At 41.8% G+C, this 27,592-nt stretch overlaps 1 protein-coding gene across 3 annotated transcripts in view; it reads right to left on the reverse strand.

The window, feature by feature from the left end:
- The window catches only part of NSD2 (nuclear receptor binding SET domain protein 2), a 124,562-nt gene that overhangs the window by 19,902 nt on the left and 77,068 nt on the right, over positions 1-27,592 (reverse strand). For all 3 annotated transcript variants that reach the window (XM_020805918.3, XM_072994830.2, XM_078390655.1), the window contains exons 11-14: positions 15,962-16,093; positions 11,533-11,656; positions 5,924-6,124; positions 883-1,062 (exon numbers count right to left, since the gene is read on the reverse strand). In XM_020805918.3, coding sequence (XP_020661577.3) covers positions 883-1,062; positions 5,924-6,124; positions 11,533-11,656; positions 15,962-16,093 — 637 coding nt within the window. The remainder of the gene's footprint in view (positions 1-882; positions 1,063-5,923; positions 6,125-11,532; positions 11,657-15,961; positions 16,094-27,592) is intronic.

The following is a 27,592-nucleotide window of genomic DNA, read 5'->3' on the forward strand; positions in this document are numbered from 1 at the left end:
CAGTTTGTGAGCAGCTCAAGTATTGTGCTTGGAAAAGAAAGGGCATCCAGATCTACAGATCCCTGAATAGTGAATTGACAGCTGTCAAACCTACAGTTCAATGCATTCCAGTGGGGGGGGGGGAATTCACCAAAAATTAACGAAGACTCAGAACAAAGCCAAATTAAGTTTGCAAAGGTTTTACAGGGTGCACTAACAATTCCAAGCATTTTAAACAGTTTTTGAACATTTTAAGACACTTTTAAAATAGCGAAAATGGACATCGCTAAGCAAAACAGGGGGACCTAAACTGTCATTGCTAAGCGAAGCAAGGTTCCAAACATCGCTATGCAAAATTTCCCCATTGGAAACATCACTAAACGGAGCGCAAGATCGCTCCAAAAACCTCATCGCTAAGCGAATACATTGTTAAACGAGGCAATTGCTAAGCGAGGCACCACTGTACTTAAAAAAAATCCTGAAGCTAACCAACCAGATTAGCTTTAGAAACTGGTCTTATTATAAGTCATAGATGTAGCAGTTTTTATATGAATGAAATAGGAACTAATGCTCTATATCAAGTTTAATATTCTTTCAAAAAAAGTGATTTCACAGAATTGTTTAGCAGAATTCCAAATTTCTTGATGTTTACTGTGACCACTGGCTGCTCACACACAGAGCTCTTCCCTTCTCCACGTACCGTTCTCCATACACCTTTGCAACACATATTATATTTGGGAGGACATAAGAGATACTTTTCAATGTAATGAAAAAATTTAAAGGGAGAAGAAATTACTTGGTATAGCAACAGCTTCCAATACAGTTTAATAAAACATGATAAAAATATGAAATTTTAAACAGCAGCTTTTAGCAAGAAATTAAGAAGTCTTTACATTTATTTACCTTTGGAGCACACAAAACACCAGCTTACATTAACATGTGCATGATGGCTCTTCCCTTTAGTAGCAGTGAAGTGATTGGTACAAATAATGCTGGTAGAAGTGATCAGGGTACACCCTGCAGCGACACAACCATCACCAACATGATAGGCAACAGGACAGCGAACACACCGCAGCATTTTGCCTAGCAGAAATAAAAATACATGCGCATTGCCTTTTAAGATTGTCAATGAAAAATGCTTAACTAATAAAAAAAAAGACTGCTCAGCACAAGGATAGATACCATTACTGAATTTTTTTAAAACAAAAAATTATTTGAGTTCAGCTCCCCACTGTGCCTCCTTGACAGGGGCTGGATTCTATGAGCCATAGAGTCCCTTCCAGCTCTACAGTTCTAAGATGATAATGATGATTATAAATTGGATTTTAAGTTTAAAATCAGTTTTTAATAAAAAGCCTTTAATAAAATTCTTTTTTTGAGTAAAAGCCTATCTAAAGAGTTTTCTATTTAAGATATATTAAATCCTAAAGGTTTTTCATCATGGAATAAGGATTAGTGTTTAATTATACAATATATGCAATGTTTTTTTAATTGTAAATAAATTTCATTAATTCATTCATTAGAACCCCAATCTCATACTCTCCCAGAGGTTTCTTATTATGCATAATTTTTCTGTCTAGAAGATACCATGACAGATGTCTGCAGAGATAACATGCTTTCTCTTAACAAAAGTATTTTAAAATAAACAAAGTTGAAAGAGAAACTTCATTGCTATTTTTCATCTGCAAATACATGTACCCAGAACCAACATCTTACCTCTTAAGTGCTATGTTTCAAAAAGTTTAATGACTACTAAACAAGTTAGTCAACAAACATGGATATTTAAGCAAATAGAGTAACACATATAGTGTTATTGTTTTGGTTAAATGACTTGGGTCCAGGCTATCTGAAGGACTGCATCTCTCCATATGAACCTTCCCAGCAATTAGGATCCTCAGAGGAGGCCTTCTTCTCAGTCCCATTGTCACTGAGATGTCAGTTTTCCCATGGGGCTATTAGAAAAAACAATTGTGGAATAGGCAAAGGTCACAAGTTGTTGTTGTTGTTTAGTCCTTAAGTCTTGACCAACGCTTCATGACCTCATGGACCAGAGCACGCCAGGTCCTCCTGTCTTTCACTGTCTCCCAGAGTTGGGTTAAATTCATGTTGGTCGCTTCGATGACACTGTCCAACCATCTCATCCTCTGCCATCCCCTTCTCCTCGTTTTCATACTTTCCCAACATCAGGGTCTTTTCCAGGGAGTCTTCTCTTCTCATTAGATGGCCAAAGTATTGGAGCACCAGCTTCAGGATCTGTCCTAGCCAGTATACAGCCTTGTCATACTCCTTTCCCAATTTTGAATCTATCAGTTGTTCCATATCCAGTTCTAACTGCTGCTTTGTGTCCCACATATAGATTTCTCAGGAGATGGATAAGGTGGTCAGGCACTCCCATTTCTTTAAGAACTTGCCATAATTTGTTGTGGTCCACATAGTCAAAGGCTTTTACTGTGTATTCAAAGGCTTTTGTGTAGTCAATGAAGCAGAAGTAGATGTTTTTCTGGAACTCTCTAGCTTTCTCCATAACTCAGTGCATGTTAGCAATTTGGTCTCGAGTTCATCTGCCCCTTCGAAATCTAGCTTGTACTTCTGGGTGTTCTTGGTCCACATACTGCTGAAGCCTACCTTGTAGGATTTTGAGCATAACCTTGCTAGCATGTGAAATGAGTGCAATTGTACGGTAGTTGGAGCATTTTTTGGCACTGCCCTTCTTTGGGATTGGGATGTAGACTGATCTTTTCCAGTCCTCTGGCCACTGTTGAGTTTTCCAAACTTGCTGGCATATGGAGTGTAGCACCTTAACAGCGTCGTCTTTTAAGGTTTGAAACAGTTCCAATGGAATGCCATCACCTCCACTGGCCTTGTTGTTATCCATGCTTTCTAAGGCCCACTTGACTTCACTCTCCAGGATGTCTGACTCAAGGTCAGCAACCACACTATCTGGGTTGTCCGGGACATCCAGATTTTTCTGGTATAATTCCTCTGTGTATTCTTGCGACCTCTTCTGCTTCTGTGAGGTCCGTACCATTTTTGTCCTTTATCATGTCCATCTTTGCACAAAATATTCCTTTACTATCTCCAGTTTCCTTGAACAGGTCTCTGTTTTTTCCCTTTCTATTATTTTCCTCTTTATCTTTGCACTGTTCATTTAAGAAGGTCCCCTTGTCTCTTGCTATTCTTTGGAAGTCTGCGTTCAATATTCTGTAACTTTCCCTATCTCCTTTCCATTTTGTTTCCCTTCTCTTCTGTGCTATTTGGAAGGCCTTGTTGGACAGCCACTTTGCTTCCTTGCCTTTCCTTTTCTTTGGGATGGTTTTGTTGCTGCCTCCTGTACAATGTTATGAGCCTCCATACATAGTTCTTCAGGCACTCTGTCCACCAAATTGAGTTCCTTAAATCTGTTCTTCACTTCCACTATGTATTCAAAAGGGATTTGGTTTAGATTGTACCTGACTAGCCTAATGGTTTTTCCTACTTTCTTCAGTTTAAGCTTGAATTTTGCTATGAGAAGCTGATGATCAGAGCCACAATCAGCTTCAGATCTTGTTTTTGCTGACTGTATAGAGCTTCTCCATTTTTGGCTGCAGAGAATATAATCAATCTGATTTCAATATTGCCCATCTGGTGATTTCCATGTGTAGAGTCGCCTCTTGTGTTGTTGGAAAAGAGTGTTTGTGATGACCAGCTTGTTCTCTTGACAAAACTCTATTAGCCTTTGCCCTGCTTTGTTTTGAACTCCAAGGACAGGCTTACCTGTTGCTGCTTTTATCTCTTGACTCCCTACTTTAGAATTCTAATCCCCTAGAATGAGAAGGACATATTTCTTTGGTGTCATTCCTAGAAGGTGTTGTAGGTCTTCACAGAATTGGTCAATTTCAGCCTCTTCAGCATCGGTGGTTGGTGCATAAATTTGGATTACTGTGTCTTGAAAGGTCTGCGTTGGATTCATATTGAAATCATTCTATCATTTTTGAGATTGTATCCCACTAGAGCTTTTCCCACTCTTTTGTTGACTATAAGGGCTACTCCATTTCTTCTACGGGATTCTTGCCCACAATAGTAGATATGGTAATCGTCTGAATTGAATTCACCCATTCCCGTCCATTTTAGTTCACTGATGCCCAGGATGTCAATGTTTATTCTTGCTATCTTCTGTTTGACCACATCCAGCTTATCAAGGTTCATAGATCTTACATTCCAGGTTCCTATGCAGTATTTTTCTTTGCACCATCGGACTTTCCTTTCACTTCCAGGCACATCGGCAGCTGAGCATCTCTTCGGCTTTGACCCAACCACTTCTTAAGCTCTGGAGCTACTTGTACTTGTCCTCCGCTCTTCCTCAGTAGCATGTTGGACACCTTCCGACCTGAGGGGCTCATCTTTCAGCGCCATATCTTTTATCCTTTTTTACTGTTCATGGGGTATTCTTGGCAAAGATACTGGAGTGGCTTGCCATTTCATGCTCCAGGTGGATCACGTTTGGTCAGAACTCTCCACTATGACCTGTCCATTTTGGGTGTCTCTGCATGGCATAGCCCAAACATTCTCTGAATTGCTCAATGCCCTTCACCATGACAAGGCAGCAATCCATGAACGTCACAAGTAGCCTTGGGCAAAAAAAGACCAACACTAAATTCTTGAAAGGACTAGACAGAGGTCCTACAGTGAAGATACAGGAGACACAGATAGGTGTAGTTGATGAGAGTCCTTGAGGAGCATTTTAACCTATGGCACATGAATCCAGGAGTGGCCAGAGGGATCAGGTCAATAAGATATACCCTCAGAGAGGTGAGTGACAACTCTTGGGAGGAAGGAGGGAATAAGGCCAAAGTGCATTGTCTGAAGGGACAATGGTCTATCCCTGAGGAACACAAGAAACCTTTCCTTTTTCACACTGCAAGATTTCCAAGTGAAGTGCTTGCATGCTGCTCTTAAGATTGCCACTTTGTCTGGGGGAAATGATATAAAGGGATGATACGCTGCACTGTCAATGGGTGGTGATATTTAAAATAATGCACACTGGGCATTCAATGGGGAGTCAATGGAGACTCTATGGAGGGGCTGCCTCAGTGGCAAAAGACCTCCCATTTGGAAATGTGTTACTTATGGGAAGTTTTCTTGGGTCAGCTGACTGAGTTTGCCACTGTACTGTTGTTGCCAGGGAGACAGGCTGCCTGGAGGTTACTGATTCTGGCAGGTACCAATTTGTACAGCAAATATCAGGATACAGACTGAATGGTACTCATCCTAGTTCTGATCATTAAGTGAATTTTCGGCATATTTAAGATCTCAGTGGCCATTGTGCTCAAAGCAAATTTGGCTGCTTCACTCACTAGAGGAGTATGAAACCCTCCCTTGGTATGAGCCATACATATATAACACTTTTCTAGGTTGCCAGCATTGTTCTGCAATGTTAATTCTGCTGTTGTTCTTCTGCGGAAAGGGACTGGGATCAAACACTTGGCTCTTTCTGGGATTCCATGGAAGAGAAGGGTGAAAATTAATGGCTGTTATTTTCCCCACAAAGAAAATACAAGACAGAGAAACTCAGAATGCACTCCATTTCCAGAGGAAGAACTAAAATGTAATCCCTATGTGATGACAGTATTATAGAGGACACTGCTGGTGTTCACCTGCTTGCTTCTACTCATAAGGCCCTCTCGTCTTCCCGAGATTCAAATATAGCACACTCTTTAGCTTATCTACAACAGTTAATTTTACAATGCCATGTAGTAAACTGAAATAAGGAATTTGTATTCCAGTCCTAGATAGTATTAATGCTTTCACTTTCTATGGAGAATCTTCTTGTTGCTAGGAGCTTCCAGACTGCAGCCCTAGTATGAAGGCAACCACACAACAATTTAGATAACAGTTTAAACAATATGTGTACAACCTAAGGGAAATGAATTAAAATAAATAACAAAAAAGAAACAGAAAATAATACCTTTGGATACTTTGGGATTTGAAGGATTTGTAACGTAGCAGCTCACACAACTGTGGAGAGGGCATCGAAAACCTCGATTTTCAAATATTGTAAGGGGAAATTTTTTAACACAAGCTTCATGGTAAAATTTTCCACAATGGGACACAGCACAGCGCTTCACTTCAGATTTTTTCTCTTTACATACAAAGCATGAGTGAACACCTAAGAAAAAAGAAAAACAATACTGATTATTTTAACATACTAAAACAGTCCCACATTAATTTCTAACTAAATAGGCATTGGGAATTCACATTGTGCTATCAAATTAAAAAACACTACCAAACATTATCAATATTGTTAAAAGTTTAATTTCTTCCTGTACTTCATCACATTTCTTCTATGAACTCTTTGCACTCTAAATACCTCTTTAGAAAAACAATCAGTTTGTGTTTTTTTACAGGTGGTAAATTATAAACAAATACTCTATTTACAGTGCAATGGGTTATACAATACCACAGACATTGTCTTAAATTTTCTTCGTAGTCTGGACTAAATCTCAATTTAAACACCACATTCAATCCAACTCCTCATCTAGACAATGATTCATAATTTCTGCAGATACCTTGCCATTAACTGAAACAGGGTACAACAAAAACATAACAGACATAACAGAGTAAATATGTCTACCTAGGGATCTTGCTAATTCCCTGTGGTCTAGCAGATTCCTAGGTCAGATAATTACTTTGGCAATCCACATCATATTGCTGTGATGTCAGGGCCAAACTCCAAAAGCTAGAGAGAACTGATGTCCAACTAAGCTCCTTGAATAATGAGCAAAAGTGAATGCCCCAAATCCTGTTTACTACCTCAGAACTGTATTTTAGGAATTACTGGGAAATGGAATAAAAGTAATATTAGCATAGATTGGTGGGCCATGCTCATGGCAGGTTTTTTACACAGATAAACAATACAGGATATGTTCCAAAAAGTTTGAAACTAAGTATAATGTACCAACACATAAGAAAGGGGTCAAAAGAACCCTAAGAATTATAGACCAATCAGTCTGATCAATATCCCAGCAAGAAAATTATGCCAAATACCTTCTGCAAAAAGCAGAGGAGTGGGCAGAATATCATGCCTTGCTGCCGAAGAATGAACAGGATTTAGGAGGGGTAGATCTACACTGGATAACTGCTCTGTCCCACACCACCTGACAACTAAATACATGAGTCAAAATGGGCAGCTTTATGTTACCTTCATCAACCTCGGTGCAGCCTTTGACTCTATCATAAACTGGCAATGGTACGGGGAGAAAATGCTTGATGGCAACTGTTGATTTTAATGAAAGCTCTTTACTCTAAAACCAGTCTCAGGGTCCGAACTGTCATCACACATGACCTCTCAGATCAGATTCCAACATACAAGGGTGTTCGCCAAGGCTGGTATCCCAGCCTCAGTTCTTTTCAGTGCTTATGCACATGATATTATCAGAACCCTGGAAAACCAAGACTTCCACATACCCGAAATTTTTAGACAGATCTGTAAATATTTACTCTGTGTAGACGACATGATCTCATTTGTCCACTGCACAAGTTGGATTGAGAAGATTGCTAAAACGATTTAGTTCTTCTTGCCCAATCCAAAGTTGTAGTCTTTGATAAAAAGAAAAAAGTGCATAGGTGGAACATAACTGCAAAAGAACTGGAGCAAGTAAAATCCTACTGTTCCCTAGGCATAACCTTCTCAGCTACAAGAGCATGGCCCTTACAAATAAAGAGAAGTGAACCGAAAGCAGCTGCCTGCTTGCATTCATTAAATAGACTCTTGAATTTTACTTATTCAGGCACACTACACCCAGTTTTAAGATCTTCAAGGCAAAGGTAATACCAATACTAATATTGGTTGCAGAAATCTGGAGTTTTGCTGACCTCATCAATATTGAGAGAGTTCAAAATCAATTCTTGTGTATGATATTGGGAGCCTCAAAATCTACATTCCCTTGCTTAATTAGAGAGGGACTGAGCATGAGAACAATTGCTGGTACAGATCATGCCAAGATGATGAGCTATTGGTGCAAAAGTAATCAAAAAAAGGAAAACAGATTTTCTAAGATTGATTCAGAGCAGGGGTTTTCAAACTACAGCCTGCGGGCCACATCCAGCCCACCTTGCTTTTTTTATGCAGCCCAGCGGGCACAGGGGAATGTGAGCACATAGGAGTGCATGCGTTTGCACATCTTCCGTCAGCCCTCAAAAATGTGGAGCATATATGATGTGGCTCTCCCTCTGAAAAGCTTGGAGACTCCTGGTTTAGAGGAACAGAGAGTCTATGAACACTGCTGGTTATAGAGATTTTCAAAATTACAGTGGTGCCTCGCTTAACGAGCGATTCGTTTAACAACGAATCTGCATAGCGATTGAGTTTTTGCGATCGCAAAAGCGATCGCATAACGATGTTTTAAATGGGAAAACATCGCTTTGCGATGAAAGGTAAGCTGTTTCGCTTACTGATTATCGCATAATGATGTTTTTCCAACAGCTGATTGGCAGTTCCAAAATGGCTGCCGGGTAAAGAAAATGGCCGCCCGCTGTGTTTTCGCGCCCTTTCCTCGCTTACCGGGCAGCGAAAATGGTGGCCACATGGAGGATTTCCGCATAACGGTGAGTTTTTTGCCCATAGGAACGCATTAAACGTGTTGGATTTAAAGTTTGTGGTGGAAAAACTGCATTTGGGGAGTACAAAGTGGTGCCCCGCATAGCGACGAATCCACATAGCGATGATTTTTTCGGAACGGATTATCGTCACTATGCAGGACACCACTTTGTACTCCCCAAATACAGTTTTTCCACCACAAACATTCAATCCAAGAAGTAATTCTATCAAAAATATATTTAGACAAAGAGTACTAGACATTGGAGCTGAAACTGACCTATTATTAGATACCTGAAAATGTCAAATGGTTAGCGGGTACAAAATATCTGCATCAGTTTGAAAAATATCTGTCATATCCTATGAAAATGGAACTCTTCAAAGCCTGTACCAGATTACACTTTGAACAAATGGAATCAGCAATGAAACCAGGGAGATTCCATGGTATAGCAGTTTAAGACATACAGTGTATCTGTGGGGCACCAGCTGAGGAAGATCTAATTCATTATATGTGGGAGATCTAATTCATTATATTCTTGACTGTCAGTAAAATACTGACATCAGAGAATGTTATCTAGATTCCTTGCTCAAGAGAAGGAAGTTATGGGATGTGAAAGATAAACTGGACTTCCTGCTTCAAAGGACAAACCCAAAACATCTCCCCATTCACAATAAAAGTGGCTAGATGTAAGGGGGGCGGAATAAGGATTCTGAATTAAAACAAGTACTGAGCTCAGAAAATATAACAGCATAAACATAATCTGATAAACTCACTAATTTTAGTGTACCTTAATATGATCACAAATTCCACCTGTGACTGATTACTCTATCTCATAAGTATTGCTTCAAAGGTATCTAAAGTACCAACTTAAACGTACATAATACACATATATTTATTATGTCTCTCAGCATAATTTTAGCTGTTTTTAGTGTTATTTTATGTCAGTCTGACTGATTGCAACTATTTTATCTTACCATGGTCTTTGACTGGTGCAATAAATATTACACATATTATACAATGTCTTTGTGAAATGTACTTCTTTTGGAATATAATGTAAACCTACCTAACTCATGCTTCCCAAGCCAACACATAAAAAGAAATACAGCTATCCTTCAGCACTGGCACTTCCATTTTGTGAAAGTGCTCTGTATTTTTTTTTTAATTGCACAGAACATGCAAAGTATCCAAATATATATTAGAGGAAACTACTTTAAAGGTGTGTGTGTTAGGCAGAACCGCAGAAGTACAAACGTTAGGAGAAATGCACAGAAAATGCATATAGATTTTTTTTCTACAGACCTTGAAATAGTAAAAACTGATGTGAGAACAACATGACACAAATTTTAAGATTATAATAATGAGAAATTGCCACAGAACAAAACTGACAGATTCATCCATTCCTAGCTTTCACACATGTCCATGGCACAACAAGGGCCCTACAAGGTGACAGCAGGGACATTTGGCCCAGGCCTCAAGTTTGTGGGAATCTCAAATTGTGGCTTCCATCCAGTGGCAAATTTACTCAGGACAACAGTAGGACAATTAAAGGTGATCCTGTAGTTAACTGGGGCATTGTCCCAACAAGGCGCCGGCTATTCTTATTCCTGCCTTCCTCCATACTCCTAGAGCCAGTTCATGAGGTAACATTTTCTATTAGCTTCCTCCTTAATCAACGTTTCAGTTTTGTCTTCATGGCCGAACAGCTGATCTGCGTTTTGGTGCTCCACCCCTCCAGTGGGCACACACTCAAAGGCATCACCCAGAGGAGGCGGGCACTGCAGATCAGATGTTTGGCTGGGAAATGAACTGTACAGCAGTTTGTGCTCATCTCTAGCTATAAGCTCTAACATGTCACTATGGAATAAAGATGATAAAGCCTAATTCATTATTTTGAGACAGTACATTCATATAATCTTCTAAAACATATTTGCCTTTATGCCCAACAGTTCTTGGATTGAGCCTTAGATTTTGTGTGACTCCATAGGCTTCTGTAGAATATTTAGGTTAATATTTATCTCTCTATTCGCACTCAGGTCTACCAGATAACATCAAAAAAATAAATAAATTTGCAGTTCAGTGACTTCACATCTCTAGAGATACATACTTGTTAACAGCAATATACAGGCGTGAGAAATAACACACCTGATCAACCTGATTTCCAATTCTGATGTTATTCCTGGAATTTTAAAAAAATCTCTTGACATAATACAATACAGGAAATTCTAGGAGTTCTCATTAAAACCTCCAGGACTGCTTTTAATGGTTTCCTTGAGAGATACAGATTTGTGCAGCTATCATTCCCTCTAAAACTCTGTATAGATGAAATCAATCCCCACCTCCCTTTCTGAAACTTCCAAACACTCAAAAGTACCGTACCAATGAACAGAAGATTTACTAGAGGCAGAGCCAATCGAGGCAAGGTGAGTATTTTGGAGAAAAATCATATGATTTAACTGAATTTTTAAGTAATGCTTCACATCATGGTTTAAGCGAACTCCACCAGGCAAAACTCAGGTTCATGGATCATGGGAAACTCCTTCCCAATTTCAAATAAGGGCAGCCAAGTCAGTGCAAAAAATATGGATTTATAAAAAAAAAATTCAAAGACACCACACATTCAAAATCCTGTCTCTAGATGTGACAGTCTCCAATGCCCAAAAAGAATGGGAGAAATAAAATGCCGTGCAGAACAAGAAAGGGATTTTTTTACACATAGAACAAACAATGGAATAAAGATTTCATAAACTGTATTCTGAGCCAGATGAGAGAGAAAAGACAAAACGAAAAAACAAGTAACATCATTCCAGCTATTTCTACTTCTGCACATTAAGTTACAATTTAGAATTAATATGAGTTAAGCTATCTGCTCACTGCACTGATAACAGGCAACTTTCTTTCTAGCTATGAATTTCAAAAGAATATATGTCTTAAACCAGAATACATGAAAATATCCTTGTCTGCATGAACAAAGAAGACTTGCCTGAAGAGCATTCAATACAAATAAAGTTTCCTGAGGGCTTTTCCGAGAGTCCAGTGCATCTTGCATGGAAAGCACCAAAACAACGACCTTCACAAAGCAGCAAGTCCCCAGGCTTTTCACAGAGCTTTGAAGAGAAAAGTGAAACATTAAAGAGTACAGAATATATAATTTTCAGCTGCAGTCCTTTTCTACTATTAGGACATATTTATTTGTTTGGGTTTTTTTGCTTGTTTTATAGGCTGCCTTTCTCCTGAAAAGGGGACCCAAGGCAGCTCACAATATTAAAAAGAATAAAATTAGGAACATAATAAGTTAAAAACAATTAAACATTAAAAACAATTAAATTATACACTAATTAAAACATAACTGAATGATTAACAACATTAAAACTATCTTAAAGTATCCTAGCATCTCCAGCTGACATAATGTGGCCACTTTGCAAATGTCTGGCAATGGGCCTCCTATGAGGGATGCTGCTCATGTTGCCATCACTCTAATCAGATGGGCCTGAACCTTCTGATAAGGGGTGACCAAGCCCCTCATAGCAGAGTTTAATGGTGGACACCACTCACTCTGAAAAATCTCTGAGCAAAGACTGGCCTTTTGAGGTGGGCATTTAGGCAGAAGCAGAAGCACTGTCTTTGACACAAAGAGGCTGTCTGAGACGCATAGAAAGAGAAAGCCCCTCAGACAAGATATGCAACGTCCTGAGAATTTCTGCTAAGGGAGGATTAGGGTGGTCCATCAGCAGGACAATGTCTTGTGGTAGGTGAAATGATAAGACCACTTTAGAAAGAAAAGCCAAGTCAGGTTTAAGAATCACTTAGACCTTATGAACTATCAAAAGGAGAGGCTCACAAAGCCCGCTCACCCACCTAGCCAATGTTATGGCTACCAGGAAGGCAACCTTCATGGCAAACAGCCAACAGCTTATGAATGCCAAAAGTTCTAAAGGCTCCCCCCCCCCCGAAGTTTAGATAGTACCAAGGACATGCTTGTCAAGGCCACCAGGAATGTTACTGTTGGAAGCATGTTTTCAATTCCGTCTAAAAAGCATGTAATATTTGGGTGACAGAACAATAACAATGTAGGTAAAGGCAGAGTGTGAGTAGTAAGGGCAAAACAGATCTTCAGTGAAGACAACCAATGCTCTAGACTTGAGGGCCAATAGGAAATCCTATACAAAAGGCAGGGAAACTTGATCTGTCTTGTCTTGCATGAAAGACAGAAAGGCATTCCACTTACTTAGGCAGAAACGGGTGGTGGACCACTTACAGCCTGCCCTACGGTACCATGCACTGAGTAGTTCATCTGGGCTGTACGTGGCAGGCTGTTAGTTGGAGGAGGTTTTGGTTTAGGTCAGTGGTTCTTATTGTAAGCCGCCCAGAGACCTCTGGGTAGTTTGGGCGGCATATAAATTGAATAAATAAATAAATAAATAAATAAACCTTGGGTTACTCAGATGTTTTTGAACTGCAATTCCCAGAAACCCCAGCCAGCACAGCTGGTGGTGAAGGCTTCTGGGAGTTGCAGTCCAAAAACACCTGAGTAACCGAAGGTTAAGAACCACTGGTTTAGGTGATAGATTTCTCAATTGCCTATTACGACTTCATCCAGGCGTTGTGGGAGCCAGAAGTGCATCCTGTTGAAAAGCAAAATTAACGGGGCAAACCTCGGTTGCCACAGCCACTACCTGCTTACTAGGCAACTGGAATTGTCCCTTTTAGTTTTCTCAAGACTCATGAAATCAGTGGAAAGGGGGAAGGAGGCATAAAATAAGCTCAGTGCCCAGTGGTGAAGAAAGACATCCCCCAGGGATTCTGGAGGAGGATGATTGCAGGAGCAGAAGGCTTTGTACCAAGCATTTTGCTGGAATGCTAATCAGTCTGTCCCATCTGAGAAGAGTGTCACTGTGCCATATTTGTTAGGCAGAAGATCCCCTGCTTAGAGCATCTGCTTGAATATTGTCTACTCTGGGCACATGGAATGCCATTATCCAGATACTCCTGGCAAGTCAGTGGTTCCAGAAGCTTATACAGTGGTGCCTCGCATAGCGACATTAATCCGTTCAGCAAAAATCGCTGCTAAGCGATTTCGTCGCTATGCGATTTAAAAAAGCCCATAGAAACGCATTAAAACCTGTTTATGGGCAAAAAACTTACCTTAATGCGAAGATCCTCCATATGGCGGCCATTTTCGCTGCCTCTTAAGTGAGGAATCCGTCCCTAAACACAGCGGGCGGCCATTTTTTTACCCAGCGGCCATTTTGGAACCGCCGATCAGCTGTTTTAAAATCGTCACTTTGCGATGATCGGTAAGCGAAACAGGGACCCGATCATCGCAAAGCGGAAAAAACACATTTAAAACATCGCAATGCGATCGCTTTTGCAATTGCAAAATCTTTGTCGCTATGCGGTTTCGTCGCTAAACGGAGCGCCTGTTAAGCGCCACTGTAACTGAAATGGTTAGTCTCCGGGACTAAGTTCCTTCCTGTTTGTTTATGTAATGAACTACTATTGTATTGTCTGACATCTGAATAGTTCAGTGCTGGTGAAGTTGTTTGGAGGCCTTGAAGGCCTTTAATACAGCAAACTTCTCCAAAATATGGAGATGTGGAGGCGCAACTCCCCCTGTAACCAGTGTCTATGGATCCAGTCCTGTAGATGTGTACTCCATTCCATGAACAATGCATCTCCCATAGGGATGGCAGATGCATATAAGGATTATAAATGGTTTCTTTAAAGTGAATAGTGCACCTTTTGTAAGATTAGCAATCAATGTCAACCAGCAGAACTCTGTTTTCACCTTGGTTGATATGGAGGTTCATGCTTTCTGGCTCTTGTGTACTCTTCTGAAGATGCAAATGAACTAGCGCTATAGTACTAGTTCATATGGAGACTGGGTAGTTGAAGGAAGACAACAGTGGCAGCCATAAAACGTAGAAGAATTTGAATGTCTTCCTCAAGCTCTCAGGCAAGCAAAACTGCTAGCTAATTTCTATGACAAGTTTCAAGCTCTCCTTGTTTGTAGGGTAGTAGCCGTAGTGCCATTGTAGATTTCAGGAGGCTCCTATACATTCTACTGACTGAGTGGGTGATGGGGTGAACTTTGAGGTGTTTACACTGCAGCCTAGATCATGGTGAAAGCTCAGCATGTGTTTGATGCAGGAGTGTAGGGCAATTCTCAATGGCCTGACCAACAATCAAGTGTCTATGTATGGTTAGGGTTAAGGTGGTAGAAGTGCCCAGGTTTGCTGCTGGAAAAGTGGTGACAGTAAGGGTCTGATATAGTGAGTGTAAAAGGTGTGATTCTGCTGAACACAGAGCCTCTTAGATGACTTCTGGAAGTGTACTTGAGTAGGACGAATGGACATAGCATGTCGGGAGTTAGACCTGTTCCAATCTGTAATTGTTGCTGTTGAAGTCTGTTGAGGTAGTTGCTGATAGCCTGAACCTGAATCTGGACAGCAATTCTGTGGGACTGTGAGAGTGCACATCAAGACATCTGGTCTTAATTCACAGCATGTCATGATGGTTCTGATGCTTATTGAAAAGCCCCTTTTCGTCAAAGGGAAGATCACCGACAGTTGATCAAACATTCAGGGGGATATAAGACTGAGGATCTTACCCAGGTTTGATGGCATAGGACTACTGCTCCTGCTAGGTAGAGTCTTGGCTGCAGCAGATACAGCACCTCGAGCCACATTTATTTGCTGTCCTAACAAGGAATGTGCCTTTGCGTGAAATAACATGGTTTCCTTTCTTTAATTTTCTGGGAGTGCTCTAAGCTTGGGAGTTATCCTTTCTGAGAGCAGGTGCTGATACTCTCCCATGCATGCAGAGTAATTGGCTATGCACAGTAGTAGTGCACTATATACAGATTTATACCCTGCCTATCTGGACCGATGGACCGCCTAGAGTGGTCCATCGGTCCAGATAGGCGGGGTATAAATCAAATAAATAAAATAAAATAAATATACTCTCTGTCCAGTTGGATCTAGTTTTCTTCCCTCCTGAAACAGTGATGTTATGATTGTTTTTATTTTAAACTTGTTAATCTTCACAAATACTAAAGAGTTTTTTTTGGCGGTATTTTATATATAAGCAACTGATCAACTTTAGACAAAAAGCTATAAATGGTTTTGATGTTCAAAACTGTACACGGGGCCGGACAAGAGCGGCTCTCGGGCCACACTTTGCCCAGGTCTGATTTAGAGGCAGATCTTCTATTTATTAACTACTCAGGAAAACAAATGAATCTCTAGTGACCTGCTTAATGTTAATATGTTAATATCAGGTCCCCTAGACACAGATTCAGATAACAAATTCAAGAGATTTCCTAAACACCTGTTTCATATTTAAATTCTGTCTTTTATTTAATGTAATCTAGAAACTAGATTGGAAAAAAAACAAATCTATTTTACTCTTACCTGACAAACATATTCTTTCCTTACAGCAGTTCCTCGATCAGACTTTTTGGATGACTGAGACACTTCTGCTAGAGCTTCATCTGCACTTTCATATGGAGACTCTGATCGTTCATCTCCTTGACCATCTGAAATCTAAAAGCAAGGAGGATCAATTAAAACTATCTTATAGTTTGGTTCAATATAAGATTTCAGGAAAACATCATCACATTATACATCTACTCCATCTGTACCTATCAAGAGTTGCACCAATTAAAAGAAGAACCAACCAAGAGCTGAACATTCCTTACTCTTAAAATGAAGCAGCAACTTGAAGGAGTGCCTTCCTTACCAGGAGATGTGAATGCACCAAAGTACCCTATTTCTGGAAGTAGATCAGTCATAATAACCAAGACCCAGGAAGGCCTCCTCCATTAGAGGAAACTTCCTTACTTCGCATAAAGTTTGGAGAATCTTAGGAAATGGTAAGATTTTCTCATATGGAGTTCTATGGAGGTAAACTACCAAAATTACTTGAGCAAAACAAAACAAAAAATGAACAAACAAACAAACAAGAGAGAGTGAGAGAGAGACTGACCAAAAGGGGGAGCATCTAGGTATTGCAACACAGAATGGATAAACATTATGAGGAAGCAAATGCATTTCCAGATATGTATGCACAAACTCTCTTTTCACAAATGAATATTCCCTGTTCAGTAAGAACAAGCTATACAGTGGTGCCTCGCTTAACAATTGCCTCATTAAACCATGAAACCGCTATACAATGACTGTTTTGCAATCGCTTTTGTGATCGCAAAACTATGTTTTAATAGGCAAAATCCGCTTTGCGACGATCGGTTCCCTGCTTCGGGAACCGATTCTTCACATTACGAAGTTTTTAAAACAGCTGATCGGCGGCTTCAAAATAGCCACCTACTGTGTAAAATGGCTCCCCGCTGTGTTTTTGGATGGATTCCTCGCTTTACAGGCACCGAAAATGGCCGCCCCTATGGAGGATCTTCGCTGAACGGTGAGTTTTTCAGCCCATTGGAATGCATTGAACGGGTTTTCAATGCATTTTAATGGGACTTTTTATTTCGCTTAACGAGGATTTCGCTCTACAGCGATTTCACTGGAACGGATTATCCTCGTTAAGCAAGGCACCACTGTACCAACATCCACTTTTGCTAGAGGTAGATAGTATGAGTAAAGACACTGATAAAAATTTGTTTAATCAGAATTACAATATTTTGGCCCTCATACACCAGGGACATTTTATTTATCCACAGTTTATGTTCTCTACATAATCAATATTCTGCTATAGGAAGAGTCTTCTATAGATTTTCAGCACAGTGTGGGACATGACATGGAATTCTGGTGCTTGGGAAGAGGCTTCAGAAATTTCATTGTGCAGGCACAAGTTGCTTATGTAAACCCTACCAGCTTTCTTGATTGCAGCTTTCATTTTGCAATAAATTGTGTAGAACATTAATATACTTCCTGTTTTCAACTTTAAAAATACTGTTCAAAAGCAGAAAACACAGTGAACAGAACATAGATGACTTAATGGAACAGATATTGCAAATTAAAGAAAAAATGTCTCACATCCACTCACTTAATTTTTAAGGACTCATGGCCAGCAAAACCTAACAAATGATTTAGATCTTTACAAAAAAATCTATGAATTTTAATTTGCTAATTCAAAGTCTGTGCAATATCTGCCATTTGTATGAAGCCTTCAGGCAGCCTGATGGTCTGTTCTGTAACTGAGAAAATTCTTGACCATACCAGTTCCTGGAAGATGGTAAATTTGAACCATAGCTTCTATGCTACCTTCCTGAATAGTATACTGCTTCTATCACATTCTTTAAAGTCCTGTTCACGTATTATTTTATTTTATTTACTTACTTATTTAAAACATTTTTACTCTGCCTTTCTCCTTAAAGAGCCAAGGTGGCTTACATCATTAAAAGACAATACTAAAACTAACGACAGTGAGTATATAAATACTAAAAATGATCAAGCACTATATTAAAAAACATAAGCAAACCAAAACACATTCAAAGCAGTAAAATACAACAATCCATTAAAAAAAAAATAACATGAATTGGCTTGAAGAGAACCACCTTAACCCTAACCCTATTCCAATATTCTTCATGGTTGTAATACTGAGTCGCCAAAGGTGAAAGGTCCTACTTCTGTGTCAACTCTCCATACAAGAATACAGCTTTTACAGGTTGTTGCTTGTATGTAGAGCCAACGGGTGAAAACATACTTCTGTCTATAGCAGGAGGGATTGCAGCACCAGCATTTATAATACCTGAACACAGCTTCTCAAGAAATAACAAGGAGAAACAATGGCAATTTCACTCATCTGTTTTGAAGTCTGATACAAGCCTTATTCAAAATTTTCAACAGATCTTTTTTTTCCTTGCAATGTTGTACCTATTAAAGTTTACAGAACGTTACTCACTGACTGTTTCTATTCACTGAAATTACCAGGAAGTAAATATTCAGTTAGTACAATTTTAAAGCAATATGTATCTTCCATACCTGCTCAGGTTCTTTTGCTCAAAATCTAGAGATCCAAACACTGACTTCAAATGTAATGGGATATTCATGTCTCATAACACTATATCTTACCTTAAAGATTATTAGATAAGTGAATTATTATCCACATTTCAACTCTCCAGTTGTAACTGAGATTATATCTTTATAATTCACAAGAACAGCTTTCCCCATTTTATACTTGGAATCCAAAGACCAGCTTTGCAGAGATCTTTCTTCCCCATTTTGTATCCTAAATTCTCTTGCTATTGTTATTATTATTATTGTAATCACTCTTTCAGAAAGCCATTTTACACCTTATAAGCTTTGTGCAAAGCCCTAATTTGGCCATGTCACCTTACACTACAGGATATGTGATAAATACATCAGATGTGATGTAAATAAACAGGAATATTTTGCATGGGAATGGTGGAGGAGACAAAGAGAGTGAAGGATTTGGTGCTGATTGTTTATCTGAGATCTCTGGAAGTTTGTGTTTTTTGGTTCTTTCTTTTACGTCAGTCATGTGCTCTGCTCCAAGAATGTGGTGCTAGTGGGAGAGGCTATTGCTAAGAGAAAATGAGCACTGAGAGGAAATGAGTTGTCAGCTTGGTTAGGGGTACAGGCAGCAGCTGCCAGGTTATATCTGCTTTCATAGATACAGCAAACAGGCATTTAGCATAGACATTAGAGGTGGAGGACCAAATAGCTATGCTACTGCATGGGACTGAGAGACAGAGATTGTGAAGGAGGACTTGCAGTAACCTTCAAGGTTTGTTTGTCTTCCTGCCCAAGAATGCAGAAGTCCACAGCAAGTGCAAGGCACTTATTTTCAGGTTATTAAAAAGATGAACTGTTTATGGATACAGCAGAGCACACTCTACTGGCAGAGTAAGAAGGGAGATGAGACTAAAAAGAAAGATGAATGCCACATAGCACTGAAGGCCATCATTTGGAAGAAAGCAACATGGAGAAGCAGGACTATCCTTGGAGCTAAACAACTGATATGAAGTCCTGCCATGTGGAGTGATTTTGGGATGCAAGAATATGGACGGCAGAGAACATGAAGGTGGGAGCAGAGGAAGAAGATGTGAAATGGTGGTGATAGATGCCTATTGAGGAGGGCAGACCCAGCAACTTGCAAACCTGAGAGAATGTCTCAGGAGGGGTTTTGTTTCTCTGATGCAAAGGCCTTAAGGTCTCTGTTGCATCCTGGCCAACTAACAATGCTTTCTTCCTTCTGCTCCAAGTGGGATCAAAGAATGCCGTCATATACATTTATAGTACTGCAGCAAATGAGGCTCTGAGTAAAAAGGTAATTAACCCTGGGGCACAGATGGTTAGAAATTAGCTATACAGACAGTGCAGTCAGGAAATGTTTGGCTTCTTGAACCATAGTTTGCACTCCCAAGAAAGATGCCTAGCAACATATGGGTTCTCTAAATCTGGTCAGAAGGGCTTAAGCTGCATCCTGTTAGGAAGAGAGACAGAATTCCTGAGGACAAGAACATCACATACTTGGAATAAGAGTGCCAGCAACACACCAGAAACTGAAATGGTGGTACAGAGCTCCACCAATGTAGGAGAAAGGACAATACCAAGCATTAGGATGGAAATATTCATGACTCCAAATGTCTCTAGAACAATCTACAAAACATGAATTCTTAGCACTGGAAAACACATATGATTTAATAGATATCACCAAGACCTGGTGTGATGAGACTAAACTGGAATGTGGTGAAGGGTGTGTGACAAACCCAGACCTACTGGGATATGTCACACAGTTTCACTAAGCTGCCACCAACCATTCCCTATAAGAAGTCACACAGACCAGGGATGGATTTTTAAACAATAAAAAGAATAAGGTTTATTTAAATACACACAGGGAAAAATAAACAATCAGGTGAATAAAATATAGTAACGTGGCTTATTCTCATTCATACATACACACAGGTTGGTTCACACAGAACCCTTACTTGAAGCACAGACCCTGAACCTATCAGTTCTGGCTAACCAACAGACACCTGAACCTATCAGGTTGGTACTCTGACACACAGAAGTACCCTGTCTGACACACAGACTCCCACAACAGCTTCTTCTTCCCAGCTGCTGCTTCGTCACATCCCAGTGTCTCCCAGCATCTCCCTTATCTTCACCACACAGGCATCACATATTTATACAGTACAGCCCCTCCTCCTGATGTCCCGCCTTCCACTCCCCATAGGATGGAACTTTCCCTCCAAACCCATGACAGACAGGTAACATCAGTGCTGTATGTAACACCTCCCCTCTTTATAAGTTGTTTTGTAGGGGGAAAGCTAACGTGCTTTTCACCAAAAAACAACCTGTATAAAACACACAACAACAGTTATACATACCATACTATACTTACTCATACTTACATTCTAAGTCAACCATAGCAATTAGGCATTTAAACATTTACCATTAACATTACATCAATTTACCTTTATTCATACAAACCAATTCAAAAACAGGTACATTTTACTTTTTGTCACCAACATCTGTACATAGTCCATGTTTCTTTCGCCGTCTTCATTCTTCAGGTCTTCTTGATAAGGCGTCAGCAACACAGTTCACTGACCCTCTGACCACCTTCACTTCAAAGTCATAGTCCTGTAGGTTTAAAGCCCACCTCATAAGTTTGCTATTGTGGGTTCTCATTGTCTTTAACCATTGCAATGGTGAATGGTCAGTACACAGAATAAAATGTCTTCCCCAGATGTAAGGCTTGGCCTTCTGGATCGCGTAGACTATGGCCAAACACTCCTTCTCCACGGTTGCCAAATGTCTCTCACCTTTTTGAAGTTTCCTACTCAGGTAGGACACTGGATGCTGGTCACCATTCTCATCCTCCTGGCACAGAACTGCTCCTACCCCGCTGTTAGACGCATCGGTGTAGATGATGAACTCCCGGTCGAAGTCTGGAGCCCGCAGCACTGGATAGTTGATTAGCGCCTGCTTCAACCTCTGGAACGCCTCCTCACAGTCGCTGGTCCACGGGATGCGGTCATCAGCCTTCTTCCTCGTCAGATCGGTCAGCGGAGCCGCAATCTCGCTAAACCTCGGGATGAACTTTCTGTAGTAGCCCACCAACCCAAGAAATGATTTGACCTTTTTCTTGGTGTTGGGTCTAGGCCAATCACGAACAGCTTCTATTTTGGCCTCCAGGGGTTTTATTACTCCTCCCCCTACCATGTGACCCAAGTATTTTATTTCTGGGCTACCCAGCTGACACTTGCTGGCCTTTACTGTTAGCCCTGCTGCACTTAACCTCTGCAGCACTAACTCCAGGTGTAACAGGTGATCTTCCCAGATATTACTGAAGATCCCTATGTCGTCAATGTAGGCCACTGTAAAGTCACTGAGCCCTGCCAAGGTCTGGTCCATCAGCCTTTGGAATGTGGCTGGTGCATTTCTGAGACCAAAGCTCAGGACTCGAAACTCATAGAGACCAAAAGGGCTGCAAAAGGCAGTCTTTTCTTGATCCCTGGGATCAATTCTTAATTGCCAATATCCCTTTACCAGGTCCAATGATGAGATGAACCGACAACCCCCTATGGTTTCAATCAGGTTGTCTAGCCTGGGCATTGGGTAGGCATCAGGAGTGGTTACACGGTTTAATTTCCTGTAATCAACACAAAACCTAATGCTCCCATCAGGCTTGTCCACAAGGACTATCGGAGAGGACCAAGGACTAGAAGAGGGGACGATTATGTTCTCCCTCAGCATCTCGTCCAGCTCCTTCCGCACCTTGTCCCTATAGGGTCCCGTTACTCGGTATGGGGATACTGCCTGCGGGGGTGCATCCCCTGTGTGGATCCGATGCATCACTCCCTTCACTATCCCCGGCTTGTTGGAAAACACCTGTTGATATTTACTAAGCAGCATTTTTAGTTCTTGCTGCTGGTCTTGGGTGAGTACAGGACTGATCTTTACCTCCTCTGGGTTGTATTTTACTTCCCCTCTACCCTCCCAGAAGGGTAATTCAGCTTCCTCACTCTCAGCTGCTTTTATCGCAAATAAAACCCTCTGTTCCCCTCTGTAGTAGGGTTTTAGGGCATTCACATGAACCACCCTCCTTGCTTGGTTCTCCTCCTGCTCTATTAGGTAGTTCAGGTCTGACATCTTGGAAATGACCCTATATGGTCCTGCCCATTTGAGCTGCAGTTTGTTCTCTCTGCAGGGCCTAAGCCAAAGCACTTCCTCCCCTGGGTCAAAGTGCCTCTCTCTAGCTTTGTGGTCATACCATGTTTTCTGTCTGACCTTCTGAGCTTGCAGGTTTTCTGCTGCCAGCTCTAGATTTCTCTTTAGGTCATTCATCAGGGTGTCGATGTATGTCACAACGTCTTGTGGGTCATCCTGGGTGATCTGCTCCCAAATTTGTTTGATCAAATCAAGGGGCCCTTTCACCCCTAAGTGTGCAGCAAACATGTCAGAGTGACCCCTTTGTAAGATCATGGGGCGATACTTTTCAGGTACCACCAGCTGACTTCTGATCCCATCTCCCCCTTTTGAGATATTCCTCAGGGTTTCTCTATATAAAATCCCCTTTTTCTCCAGAAATCTCACTGGGGTTTCAGGTGTTAGCTGGGCGTCAGTCACCTGTTCAAAACACTTTTGGAGAGTGGCGTCTGCCTTTTGCTCCTGTCCAAATCTGCTGTCTGTGGTTAAGGTTTCCACCACAGCTTCTGAACTCCCCTCTGCTTCCGTCTCTGGCTCATCATTACCCCCCTGAACTGTCCCTGTGGTGGCTTGTGAGCGTGTAATCACTAGCACCCGTTTCACATGTTCAGCCAGGTCATTTCCCACGAGTACGGCTGCTGGCAGAGTCGATGAAATCGCTAGCCTCCAAACTCCCCTCCAGCCTTGAAAGTTGACAGGTACCTCTGCTACTGGCAGAGAGATTACCTGCCCCTCAATCCCTGCTACCTTCATGCTCTCATTTGGGATTATAAACTCCCTAGGAATAATATCTGGATGGCACAGGGTTACCTGGGAACAAGTGTCCCGCAGCCCCTTATACTGACGGTCAAGTATTCCTACGTCCACCCCGGCTGTCTCAAACAACTGAGAATCTGTTTTCACCAGCAAGCAGCGCTTTACCTCTATAAGAGGACCATTTTCCTCAGCCTGATCAGCAGAGGTAGCTGTTCCAGACTGAGTAGTCATGGCAACCGGCTCCCTCAGTGACACTGAGCCTTGCTCTTTCTGGACACAGAACACAGCTTTTGGCTTGGTTCCACTAGACTCCTGAGGCACCATTCCTTTTAGCTGCTTTAATTTCTCACACTCTGAGATTAGATGACCCTTTCCCTGACAGAAATAGCATTTTCTGGTGTATTTTGATTCTCTCTCATCTTGTTTTGGTTTTCCCTCCAAAATCTGAGGTCTTAGTTTCATGTCTGAGGGCTTCCCTTCACCATGGGCCCCTCCCCCTTGCTGGCTTTTCCCTGGTCCCTGAGAGTACTTGCTGTAGGTTTCTTTGGGTTTACCTACAGATTTCCCCTCACCCAAGGGCTTTCTTATTTGGGAAATAAAATCTGCGATCTCTGCGGCTGCTGCCACAGATTTCGGTTTCCTTTCCCTCACCTGGAATTTCAATTCCCCTTGCAGGACTGAATAGAACTGTTCCAGTGCTATCAAGTCTTTAAGCTGCTCATAGGTCTCTGTTCCCTCCTGCGATAGCCATTTCTCAAGCAGCCTCACCAATTGGGCCCCCACTTGGGTAAAAGTCTGTTCTGGTTTTTTTGTGAGGGACCTGAATTTTTGTCTCAGCTGCTCTGCATTTATCCCATGTCTGGCAAACACCAGTTTTTTAAACTCTGCAAAATCTTTCATCAGTTCCTCAGGCATCTCGGCATAGACCTCAGCCAGGCTACCACTGATTAAAGATCGCATGATGGTCATCTTCTCAGTTTCCCTCACTGAGAAGTCCACAAACGCTCTTTCCACTAGGGAAAAGAACACCTCAGGACAATCTCCCTTGTGGTACACAGGGAATTTCTTCAGGTCAGCCTTAGACAGTTGGCCTCCCTCAGAATCCCTATTATTATTATTGTTCTGATTCATCAGTTCCAATTTTTTTAATTCAAACGCCATTCTCTCTCTTTCAAATTGCCGCTGTCTCTCTCTTTCCCTTTCTTCTCTTTCCCTTTCCTCCATTTCAAATTGCCTCATCCTCAGTTCATGCTGTTGGGCTAGGAGTATTTTTCTGAGTTCTGGGTCCTGCTCTCCTGTGCTGTCACCTTGCACTGAGCCAAATTCATCCTCAGAACCTTGGTCAATCTGGGGGTCTTTCACTCCACTCATTTCTGCCATCTGGCTTCGAGTCAAGGGCATAATCCCCCCCTCAGAACAGGCTGCTTTAAAAAGTCAAGCCTCAAAATAAAACGACCACTTTTTTTCCTTCTTGCCTCAGAACCAGCCTTCTCTAGGCTGCTGTTCTTCAGCACTAACTTGCAACAGTATCGAGTCAGAGCCTACCCCCCTCTGCTGGGCCTCTCAGCTGGCAAGCTAGCTCACTGTTACTATGCAGTTTTGCCTCAGCTTTTTCCCGCCAAAACTAGGCTGCCTCAGAGCACCTTAATCTAAGTCTCCCCAGTTTGGCACGTTCTTCTACTAGCGCACCTCCCCGTGAGGTACACCTAGAAGATTACCTACGCGCCTCAGACTGTCCCTGACTAGACCCCCCTTGCTCTGGGCACACTTGCCAAGGCTTTGCTGGACCACTGGACAACTGGACCAGTCGTATCCCACCGCTGCCACCAATCAATGTGACAAACCCAGACCTACTGGGATATGTCACACAGTTTCACTAAGCTGCCACCAACCATTCCCTATAAGAAGTCACACAGACCAGGGATGGATTTTTAAACAATAAAAAGAATAAGGTTTATTTAAATACACACAGGGAAAAATAAACAATCAGGTGAATAAAATATAGTAACGTGGCTTATTCTCATTCATACATACACACAGGTTGGTTCACACAGAACCCTTACTTGAAGCACAGACCCTGAACCTATCAGTTCTGGCTAACCAACAGACACCTGAACCTATCAGGTTGGTACTCTGACACACAGAAGTACCCTGTCTGACACACAGACTCCCACAACAGCTTCTTCTTCCCAGCTGCTGCTTCGTCACATCCCAGTGTCTCCCAGCATCTCCCTTATCTTCACCACACAGGCATCACATATTTATACAGTACAGCCCCTCCTCCTGATGTCCCGCCTTCCACTCCCCATAGGATGGAACTTTCCCTCCAAACCCATGACAGACAGGTAACATCAGTGCTGTATGTAACAGGGTGTAATTTATTGAAAATGAATAGACTAAACAGAAAGGGTGGACAAGTAGCAGGATATGTACAACTGGTGCAATTATAAGGTGAACCATGAATTGCAAAATGGAATGCTGGTGGACAGAACTTGAGTAAAAAATCAAAGGGAGAGAGAAACAACAGTCACATCACTATGGAGGATTATCACAACCTCCTAATCAAATGGAACACTTGGATTAATACTCTCTTAGATTCGATTACCAAAATTTCAAAGAGGAGAGATACAGCAGTAACAGGGAGATCAACTACCATAATATATATTGGAAGTCCAAATTTGGCAATCTAACATATAACAAATGTATAATATTCGTTATACATTAACAAATATTCTCATAATTTCATCTCCTATTTTTATTTATTTATTTAATCTATTTGTATCCCGCCTATCTGGTCATTGCGACCACTCCTAGGGGGAAAAAAAAAACCCCAACCCAAAAATAAACAGCTAGTCCCATGCTGGGACTGGGGAAAAAATCACCTAAAAACAAACAACACAGTACAGAAACATAACCCCCCCAGCCCAAGACCACCTCGCACAACCCACCCAGTTTCTAAAAAGCAAAAAGGAGCATATTACCTTAGCAGACTTCCTTCAGCGCCACCTCCAGGAGCCGGGATCGGGGGCCCCTCTGCTCCCGTGCCGAGGAGAGACGAAGAGCGCTGAGCCCCGACGCGGCTGCCCCGGCAAGCAGCTGCTGGAGCGGGTGCCAGAGGCATTGTTGGGCACTCCCGGTGGGGGAGCCCAGCAAGTGGCTCACCTGTCAGGGGTGCCCAATGCCACCTCCTTCTCCGTCACCAGCGGCTGCTTGCCGGGGCGGCCGCGTCAGGTCTCGCCGCTCCTCGCTGCCCTACATGGGGCCAATGCAGCAGCTGCTGCTGGGTCCCTGAGCAGCAGATGGCTCGCCTGCCGATGGTGCCCGATGCAGCTGCCCCGGCGAGCAGCCGCTGGAGCCAGTGCCGGAACGGGAGGCACCATTGGGCACCCCCGGTGGGCGAGCTACCTGCTGCTCAGGGACCCAGCAGCATCGGCCCCACAGAGGGTGGCGAGGAGCACCGCCCCCGCCGCTGCATCCCTTTCCCTAACCGTTGGGGCGAAAGAGATACAAAGAAGCAGCCTATTCGCCACCAACAGTTAGTACATTTGAATTTCCCGCCCCTTTTCCCTGCCTTTTCCAGGTCATAAGTGGGAGCTCCGGCCACAAGTCAAAGCAAACGTTTGCAGCCGGAGCTGGTCGTAACTCGAAATGGTCGTTAAGTCGAGGCACCACTGTAATACGGAACATGGGTGGAAGTGACTATGTCCTCTTAGGAGTCATTACAAAAGGAAAGTGGAGGTTAGTGTATTGCACACTGCAGAGAACAGAGATTGTATTGTATGGAAGTCAAAGATGAAACACCGAAGGCACAAAAACAAATTATAATGAGAGAAAAAGTGGGAGGCGTCTAAAAAAATGGCAATTGCAATTAGCTTTTAGATATAACATGCAAAAAAGGATGTGCAGAAAAATTAAAGGAAAAACAAATTACCAAGTAAGACTACAGACAAGTATCTAGTAGGTCTAGGACAGGGGTCCCAAACCTTCTGGGACATAGGAGCCACATTAGAATGCCCAGTGCCTAAAGAGAGTCACATCTTAAATCAAAAGGAAACAAAATGATTAACTTATCAATTTAGATCAAAAGTAAACATTTGTAGGTCAATGTTAACTGGAATGTAATTCATTTTGGAACAATATTTTATGTGG

The sequence above is a fragment of the Pogona vitticeps genome, chromosome 3 (genome assembly GCF_051106095.1).
Source record: "Pogona vitticeps strain Pit_001003342236 chromosome 3, PviZW2.1, whole genome shotgun sequence".
Classification (NCBI taxonomy): domain Eukaryota; kingdom Metazoa; phylum Chordata; class Lepidosauria; order Squamata; family Agamidae; genus Pogona; species Pogona vitticeps.